At 42.9% G+C, this 9,711-nt stretch overlaps 1 protein-coding gene across 6 annotated transcripts; it reads right to left on the reverse strand.

Annotated features, from left to right (window-relative positions):
- Positions 1-228: 228 nt before the first annotated feature.
- Positions 229-5,718, reverse strand: LOC112895679 (thiamine pyrophosphokinase 2). 6 transcript variants are annotated; one of them, XM_025963660.1, is made up of 7 exons: positions 5,595-5,718; positions 4,229-4,396; positions 4,046-4,142; positions 2,770-2,842; positions 1,494-1,595; positions 1,098-1,347; positions 229-725 (listed from the first exon to the last, which is right to left on the reverse strand). In XM_025963660.1, the coding sequence occupies exons 2-7, from the start codon at positions 4,386-4,388 to the stop codon at positions 604-606; spliced, it is 804 nt and encodes a 267-aa protein (XP_025819445.1). In that variant the 5' UTR covers positions 4,389-4,396; positions 5,595-5,718; the 3' UTR covers positions 229-603. The 6 variants fall into 6 exon arrangements, with proteins under 6 accessions (XP_025819445.1, XP_025819446.1, XP_025819449.1 ...); XM_025963661.1 differs by having other exon boundaries at positions 4,229-4,443; positions 5,595-5,708; XM_025963664.1 differs by lacking the exon at positions 5,595-5,718 and adding an exon at positions 3,303-3,435 and having other exon boundaries at positions 4,046-4,147.
- Positions 5,719-9,711: the final 3,993 nt, after the last annotated feature.

A 9,711-nucleotide genomic window follows, 5' to 3' on the forward strand; every position in this document is an offset into this window, starting at 1 on the left:
GGGGGGGGGGGGTGGCTATGGTTTTGGTTTGTTTTACTTTTCAAAATCATTTTTAATGGTCTTGTTCCCTTACTATATTAGGCCATTCGTGGAGCAAGAGTAGATAGGCATAGTCATGTAACTCAAGTGAAAACTCTATCCTTGCCACGGAAAAAAAAAAGGAGAGGTAAGTTTCAAACTCTACCATAGGCAATGTAGGGTAGACCACTCATCACCACTGAACCAAGAACCAAACTCTGCATCATCAATTCATCATAACGAAAACCAGCCAAACCGTGTGAAATCTTGAAAATACTCTTTCCATATAACAAGCCCTCTTGCAGATTAAACAATACAGTCAGTTATACAGGCCAAGAGGACAACATGCACGTCTCTTGTGTTATTCACATAACTCGCCAGCAGCTAAAACATCGTGTTAGACATCATTCTACCTCATGATTTTTGAGTTCCTATCTGATGACAAACTATCCATGAGCCATCAGACGGTATTTATTTACCAGACACACAACTCACCATAAACACAAAAACGGCTGTACAAGAGCTTGGTCGCCAGGAAACAGAAGCAGAATAACTATAGATCGATGATTACTAACTAGGAGCACTTTAGGCCAGGTTTCGTAGAGAAATTGTCCACAAAAGATCTGCATCAGACTGTACAGTTACCTTCTCGGATTGCACAATGTTTGATGTGCTTATCATGCTCCCAAATCTCATCTTTGATTCACCTGGAAGTGGAGAAAAGGATCAACACTACCTTAGAACAAAGCTTTCCTCTCAGGACATAAAATAAAAATGAAACAAAACTAAAATCCTACACTGTTCATGTACATCCTTCATGAGAACTGAGTGAAATCGGTTCTTGTGGAATTCAATGCTTACGTAAATGCCAGCAAAGAATACTTTATTTTGTACTAGGTTATTTTTTCATGAATAAACTTGATACTATATGCATTTTTATTTTATTTCAACCGATAATTCTTCAGTGTTCCCACAATATAGACATTGATTTGATTTTTTTAGAAAATCCATAAAGCACGCAGCTCAACCTGGAACTCCAACATGTTTATGACCAAACAAAAGAGCATAAAGAAATTTACTTAGATTCCATTTCAGGCCAGTGGTTGTGGTGTTTGTTGATGGTGCTCCAACAGGAAAAAGCCCACAATGTGGTCCTTCAATAGATGATTCAATATAGAGTTCATGGTGATGTGTTTTGGGAAGAAGTCGAATCAAGCAATCATCTGATAGGAGGACAATTCTCATTTCTGAAAACAGATACAGAACATTGATATTTGCCGCCTCATGATCAAACCTTCCACCTAGTGCTCCAGTAACAAGGACACATAGCTACAGTATTTGAAGGAAAAAAAGTAAGTCCCATTGACCAATTAATTTTGTACAGCTGTGAATTTGATTGATAGAAAATATCAAGCTGTCGGTCTTAGGAAACAGAAACAGAAGTATCAAGACCAAATAATATGATTGCTACTTACATTATGTTTTTCATGTTCAGGTGTACTGTGATGGATACGAGAAATACATTTGTGTAAATCTGTTGTCTCCTGGTTATGTGATTTATCAGAAATTTTGGATCCCTGAAAATAGGAAGTGTTTAGAGAAACCATGATAATCCTGATCACATATGTAGTATAATTAATTCACGGGTACTAAATTCAAATTCTACACAGAACAACATGTGAACTCTACTTGATCTTAAAATTCAGATACCAAAGTCAATTTACAGACAAGTATGCTAGACAGGTACTTCACTGATTAAATTTTGTATCATTTATGAAGTATTGTTCAACCTTTAGCTTCGAAAGTCTAGTCAATTGTCAGCTTAAAAGTTCACTTGATTGTCAAGCACTTTGAGAAAAGTTCATATGTATGGAAACTAGTGTGATACAAAGAAATGCCATGCGTTTGTTAATGCCATATTGAAGCTCATTGCAGAAGTGAATTTTGGAAACCTAGTTTGAAACAGACTTTTAGCCACACATTTTTGTTCAAGTATGCAATAGATGGAAGCATCAAATCATTTATTGATTTGACCATAGTAATTAGAAAACAGCATGTTTTTCAAGACAATAACCAAAAGACTTGGCTTTCCTCCAAAGTCACCAAGCCAGCATCCGTTCAGAGTTTTTGACCAGATGATCCTCCTTGTAGCAAGCACTAAGCAGAAATGCAGAAGGCCCTAGAATTCTTGGGTCAAGATTATACATAATGAAAAACAAGCTTCTACGGAGTAAGAGGACTTCAAATTTCTGCAATTAATTGATATAGCAACTTGATTGAAGAGTAGAACGTCAGATCAACTCCTTGACAAGTTAAGGATTAGTATTTTCTTTGTTTCTGAATATAGGATGTAATGATCAAACAAGCTTCTACGGAGTAAGAGGACTTCACATTTCTGCAGTTAATTTATATATAGCAATTTGATTGAAGAGTAGAACGTCAGATCAACTCCTTGACAAGTTAAGGATTAGTATTTTTTTTTTGTTTCTGAATATAGGATGCCATTCAGTTATCCACTACAAGCCTATAAAACATTGGTTGACTGCCAGGCACAAAGTCGGTTTTAATTCCTTCTGCCGTATATGTGTACAATGGTCTTTTAAAAGCCATTAGGGCATGACAGTACTACTGCATGTTTAGTTCTTACGAGTTACATCTAACTTAACATCATGTACGAACTGACTGCAATGTAGAAACCTAACTAGAATGACCAGATAAACCATGTAGAAAAGAAAACTCAAGTAAAAGAACCTGACTAGAGTAGAACAATTTTACTTCAGGCCTTATAGAATCCATATCCCCCTCAATAATTTCTGGAATATACCTGGACGATAGCAACCAATTATGATGTTAGGTAAGAAGAGTCCTCAGAATTCCTGTTTGTCTGTTTCACAGGGGAGAGTAGATAACCAGTGCATAGAAACAGCTTGGTATACAGAAATTGATTTTTTATTATTTATTTTTTGAAAATGACAATGAAGTCTGGAAAGCAACAATTCTTTTAGAGAATAGAATATCAAACCAGAATCATAACCTAATCATAACATGCAGCAACTCTTCTGAAAGACTTCAAGAAAACAAACACTAGTAATCAAAGTTCATTTTTCTATGTTTGATCTTTGATGCTCTGACCAGTTACAGAAAATAAAGACTTCTGTGAATCATTAACAAGGGTTCTGCAATCATCTCAAAGTACTGGGACTATTATGGTATAACCTATACATATTCGACATGAAAAATATATTTAAAAACGCTTGGGATGTACAAGTGGCAACAATGCATACATGCTTAGGCATCTTAGCATATAGATTGAAGACTGAAGCAAGAGACATCTCCTCACATCTATCCTTCTTTCATCTACTTTGCCTCTTCCACAACCTCCCCATTATGCACCGCTCTTCCCGCAGCTGCACACCACTACAACACAGGATGAGGCCTATGAGTCCTAGAGCCAAAGCCATCCCGGTCATATATTCATATTTCATAATTATTCAATCTGATTCCCCCAGACACGGAAACCAAAATTTCATTCTTTTATGAATAACTGTTCAATGGGCTCTAGAATAAACTTAACCTGCAAGCACAATGTTGGACCAGAACTTAAGCGATCCTATGAAACTCAACTAATTAGGAAATGAAATCCTACCCAACCTTCACAGACACACATTCAAACCCATTCTAGCTAGTTTCGCATGAGTCCATACGGTCCATCAAGAGGTACAAAGGGATACCACCAATTATAACATGGGAGGTACCATTTTTCAGAACCTACAAGTAATAATTTTGGTACCACTTGATGGACAGTAGAAAAGCTATCCTTTTTTTTGCATAAGGCACAGCTAATCGATGGAGAAACCTATTTCAGAGTAAATGACAATTTTGTCAGGAAGTATAAGCTCTGTAGTGATCATTAATGTATTGACAGTGATAAAGATAGCAGAACATGGAAGCTTCTATAATGATAACATCTTAAGAATGTTTAAAATCAATATCCACTGTGCTACGAAATGATGGATAAAAAATTCACCTATTTCTGGTGCTTTTCTCATCTTCATCATTGGTCAACTGAAACATCTCATCAAAAATACGATTAGCTCCTCCATCAGCACAGATCCTTAAGTTTGCTGTTCTACATCAAATTCAAAGGTAAACTTTTAAGGATACTTTTCCAACAAAGTACAAAAAAGAAAGAGAAACGAGCTAGAGTTACCATGATCCCAGAGGCGAGGCATGTATCGTGGAAGATGCTGGTTAAGAACAACTAAAGCATAGTTCTTGACTGATTTGTTGGCAGGTCGATGCAGTTTTGGAAGAAGGAAACTCGAAGAATGCATCATTACATCCATACTGCGTACTGTGCGCCACAACATCTTGACCTCTTCAAAGGAGTACCTCAAGCTTAGTGCAACATTAATACTGTTTTGGCTGTCAATAATAATATATAAAAAGCCAACCATTATTGTAATCAATGTCATTTTTCTAATAATCATATATCTTCTGAGCAGTATGGCTCAAAGGGTCTCTTATGTATGTTGCCTAAAAAAGCTCTTCTATGCTATGCATGAGAACTGGGTATTGGGTGTTTTGCCAAGTATCCAACAAATTACACTACAGAATTGCATCTCCAAACTGCAGCCCAATTTTATTGATGACCATAGGCAACAATGACCAAGTATTTTAACTAGTAACATTTAGTTACATCTAGAAAGCAAGAGAAATATGCCTATGCCCCCAGTTAAGGAATTCAATTAATGCATCATTGACGTGCAAGAGAATGGAAAAAGGATGAATTCTTGTACCGCCTACACATCTGGAGCAATTTTTTTTTGTTTATCCATCATCTAAAAAGTGGAATTGGCGCTGGATCCTTGCACCAAGCCCCATGTTCCTTTCCCACGGAAGGAACATGAATAGTCTAGTAATGCAACCTAATTCACCCGATAAAACCAGACATGAATCAGTTAGCTAGTTTGAAGATTGATTTAGTTGGTCTCTTTCTCTCTGAATTCAGAATCTCATTCTTTAGAAATTATCCTGATTTTTCATGTGCTAAGGCGAAAAGGGGGCGGAATCTTTCTTTTAAAAAAAGAACAGAGCCTGTACCCTGATTACAACAACATTTGCGTTCATACTAGTAAATTCAAACCGTGGACAACTCCAATGCAGAAATGGCCTGGTCCTCGAAACTAATCAAACGTTGTGCATTCATTGTGCATTGATTTCAATGCCAAGATCTCCGCAGAAGGAGAACCCTCCCTCCCTTCCTCACCCAATTTGATAGGGAAAATATCCTATTCAACACCGAGCCAAAAGAATCAGCCGAAATTCTGCACCACCCCGCTCGAATTCCACACCAGACGCCGCGAACCACACCACAATCCCGGTCCTATCGATTAACCTCAGCAGCCGGAACCCTCGCACCTACCAATATCGATTTCCAAGAACTGGAATCCTTGTTCCCACGACCGACGACCACCACAGTAGAAGAGAGCCAGCCCCAAGAAAATGAATGGCGAGAGTAGCCTCACAATACTGCGGAGAGAAGAGGAACTGAGAATCGCATGCGGATCTCTCACCTCAGGTTGCGCGCCGACGACAGGACCCGGAGCCAGCCAAGCCGCCGCTCTTCAGCGCGGTGCGGGGGCGGTGGCAAGGAGAAGGGGCGAAGGCAGAGACGAAGGACGGAAGAATAAAACGGGCAAAGCTCTCCGCTGTCGTTGACGGTAGCGTGCCTTAATAATAGCCGCCCGATGTGCGGCGACGCTTCGTTCCGTGCCGTTCCCAAGGGCATCGTCAAACAAAATTTTTTTTTAAGGAAACAGGAGGGCTTGGTCCTACTGTGATTTATTGAAAAGTAGTAGTTGAAAGAAGTTGCAACAGAGGAAGAAAAGAAAAAAGGATAACAAATAATAGAAAGGGAAGTGAAGGTAAAAACAGGGTTATTTTAAACATAAAACCCGTACATTGTTAACCTATACAGACTGACTTTAGCTCGGTAGAGCGGAGGACTGTAGTCATCAAACAAACTCGTGTGCTTTGAAAAAAGTTTCAACAAATATCAACGAGGGGATCGGAGTCTCGACTCTCAAGAATGTACCGCTTGAACCAGGTTAAAATACCAGTTGGGACTGGAACAAGGTTAAAATACAGGAACGGACGGAGGCTAAAGTGTTAGGCCGGCAGCATGAAATAAGCGAACTCAGTTTTCTAAACATAATAATTGGCTAGTTCAAACAATGTCTGGTACAAAAAATATACCAAAATATAGGTTGACAATAGCGATTTATGATAATAGCTGAAAATGGAACAGTTGAACTAAAATATGTAACTAATGCTACTGATGCAGAACAGGAGGCGTAAAGGGAGGCGAGTCGTTGGCGTATTATAATATGAGTAGAGTGTGGCGCGTGAGTTATAGGCCCTGTGTGCCAGCAAGACCCTGGAGGTATATAACCAGAGCTCGTGTAACGGGTTGAACAAGATGATATTGAATTAAACTCCTCGGCTAATCTGGCCTCATCCTATCTCTCTCTCCTCTCAATTCCCCATTCCTGTGTTGACTATTTTGTTGTATCGATTGCTCACGCCCTGATCTCGATCGGTGGCTACGGGTGTCACAAGTGGTATCAGATTCGGGATTCATCAGCGCGCTTCTATGTTGATCATGCTATTCCGTCGGTTGAGCTGGTAAACTGGTTATGTTGGCGTGTGATTGATCCTGTGTGCCTTGTTGCTCCGGTGACGGGATCGATCTTGCCATAATTCCTATCTTCCTCTAGCTTGATTTGCGGGTGATCAATCACAGCGCCTCCAAAGCCTTCCGCGCAGTCGCAGTTGATCATGGAGGCGATGGCGGCGGCGGACAACTGGACGATCGGTGGGATGAGTTGACTACAGAGCATGGATTTGCTGTTCGTGAAGGTGGGGTCAATCGATACGGCCCAGCAACAGATGATGGCGCACGTGGAGATCAATTTGAAGGCGGTGAATCAGGTGATGCAAGACCAACAACTGTGTGACACCCTAGGTGTCCAAAAGACTAAGCAAAGATCTAAACCATCAAATCAGTCACAAAAGAGCAAGAGAAGTATGAAACAACCTATCAAATCTACCTTTCAAGCAAATGAATTTGTGTTTGTGTATTTTATGCATAAACCTTTGAACTCTTGCAAACAAACCTCAGTAACTTTCAAAGTTGATCACAACTGACCCTAAAAATTTAATGGAAAATATGTCTTAATAAGAGCAACAAAATGTCAGACCCGGGGCCACGGGACTGTGTACATAATGTAGTTTAAACAGATTTAAGAGATTAAGTCCGTCTTATCTCTTATTCATCTCGTTTATCTCTTATTTATCCCGTATGAGTAGGAGATAAAACTAGTTGGTACAGAGGGAATCTATTTGAGATATGTTCTGGTACGATTCCTTCGCTAGTATCGGTTAGGATTCCTGTAACCCTGGCCTCCTGGATATATAAGGGGGGACAGGGATCCTCTCAAAATAAGATTATTAGATCATTCTACACCCAAGGCAATACAAACCACCATACAGGACGTAGGGTATTACGCACCTTGCGGCCCGAATCTGTCTAAGTTTTGTGTTCTTTACACCTTCGAGTTCCTGATCTAGGCGTCTCCTCACCTAAAACTTACCACCTTGGGCATATATCTCGGTGGGTAGCCGGTAAAATACCGATAGCTAGTGCGCCAGGTAGTGGAGCGCATCGAAGATCCACTGGCGAACTCGATGGCATCATTTCAGTTCACCAGGTCAGTTCCCTCTCAGGGCATGACATTTATTTTTGGCTCGTGGGTTTGCTTCGCAGATGATGCAGGTAGTTTCTGTCGATTCCTCATCGACATGAAGCCGAAAACTTCCGCGGCGGGTCCCAGCAGCAATCTTGACAAGTTCGTTGATGATCTCGACGACCTGTCAAACCATGCATCCGCCGCAAAGATCAAGGTGGAGTCTGCTTCCGGCACGACTTCATCCGCCGCTGCGACAACCTTCCTCGGGTTGGACTCGTTCCAATCTAAGGACTCGCGTAACCGATCACGACTCGGTCAACGCGATTTGGCCACTGATCTTCAGGAGGCCAACAACTCCGAGTCCCTCTCCATATTGGAGGAGGACTTGATTCTCTTCTCCAGAAGCCAGAAGCCACCGCACGTCGGGGAGCTTCGAGTTGTTTCGGTGCCAACAGTCTGATGATCACCTCCACTCTGGAGGGGCGCTTCGTGCATTGGGAAGGCATGAGCCTTTCTGATCTACTCGAAGCTGAGGATCGACTTGTGGCACACCTCGAGCCTTTGCCTTTCCAGGAGGGTAGGTCGTTAGCCACCGCGGCGAAGGAGTCGACTGAACTAGTCGACGCGAGCTTTGATGAGCTCGCCTCTCGCCAGGTGCTGATGGCAGAAGAAGGTGAGGACGATGGTGATTTCCCCATCGCCGAATTTGATGTTGTATCTGAAGATGAGGTCACAGCCAACGCCGGCGACGAAAATGACGCCGATCGTGAGGCATGGAGGGCCAGGAACAGAGCCCGCACAATCCAGCGGAGGAGGGTCAACGAGCGCAGGCGATCTATGCATCGTGAGCTTGACCCTGAATTCGCCGCCGTAAGCGAACGGGCTTCAGGACTCCAGTGGCCAACATCATCAGGGTTACGGCCATACTCGAGCGCAGTAACGATCTGAATGTGCGTCAAGCACTTCTTTACGCGTAGAGGGCCTGGATCCAGCTGGATCAGCAAAATCCGGCGTCTACCGTCAGGGAGGAGCGCGTGGGCCAGAGCCGGAGTCAGGCTCACAGCCGAACGGCCGGCGGTCGTCCTCGACCTCAGCCCAGCCACAACAACGACAACGCTCACGGGAGCCAGGCCCCTGGCGGGAGGCAACAGCCACCTCCAGGGGGTAACCCGCAACAGGCCAATCACCGGCCTCCTCCAGAAGACCTGTGCCAGCACATCAATGAAGGCCGTGATGCGCGGTCCGTGATCGACTCCAGGCGCAGGATTCGCGAGGAAGTCAAGACCGAAGGTACTGACTTCAGCAACCATTTCCCAGCTTTCTCTGCACGGTTCAGCAGCTACAAGTACCCTGAGGGCTTCAAGCCGATCGGCATCACCAAGTACGATGGCAAGCAAGCTCCCCAGCAATGGCTATGTTGCTACTCCACGGCCATTGAAGTCGCAGGGGGCTCCAACATCACCAAGATCGTCTACTTCCCGATGGCTTTGTGTCAGACCCGGGGCCACGGGGTTGTGTACGTCAAGGAGTCCGTATTGGGCTAAGGCATAGGACATGTCCTGTACCTTATTTATGTTGTATTCTACCCGCATGCGGAGTAGAACTAGTCGATACAGAAGGAAACTACTCGAGTTGTACTTGAGTACGATTTCTAAGTTAGTATCAGACTAGGATTCATGTAACCCTGTCCCCCTGGATATATAAAGGCGGGCAGGGACCCCCTCAAAACCAAGATCACCCGATCAACATCAAGGCAATACAAACCATCATACAGGACGTAGGGCATTACGCATATTGCGGCCTGAACCTGTCTAAATCTTGTGTTGTTTGCACCTTCAAGTTCCTGATCTCGGCACATCCCAACCCAAAACCTACCATCTTGGGAATACCCCTCGGTGGGCAGCTAGATAAAACCCGACAGCTGGCGCGCCAGGTAGGGGGC

The sequence above is a fragment of the Panicum hallii genome, chromosome 5 (genome assembly GCF_002211085.1).
Source record: "Panicum hallii strain FIL2 chromosome 5, PHallii_v3.1, whole genome shotgun sequence".
Classification (NCBI taxonomy): Eukaryota; Viridiplantae; Streptophyta; class Magnoliopsida; order Poales; family Poaceae; genus Panicum; species Panicum hallii.

Coding starts and splice junctions, on each gene's coding strand:
- LOC112895679 (XM_025963660.1), bottom strand. CDS start 4,388: ATGTTGTGGCGCACAGTACGCAGTATGGATGTAATGATGCATTCTTCG. Junction 2,843..4,045: donor GAGAAAAGCACCAGAAATAG/GTGAATTTTTTA, acceptor GCTATCGTCCAG/GTATATTCCAGAAATTATTG. Junction 1,596..2,769: donor AATTGTTCTACTCTAGTCAG/GTTCTTTTACTT, acceptor TCCTATTTTCAG/GGATCCAAAATTTCTGATAA.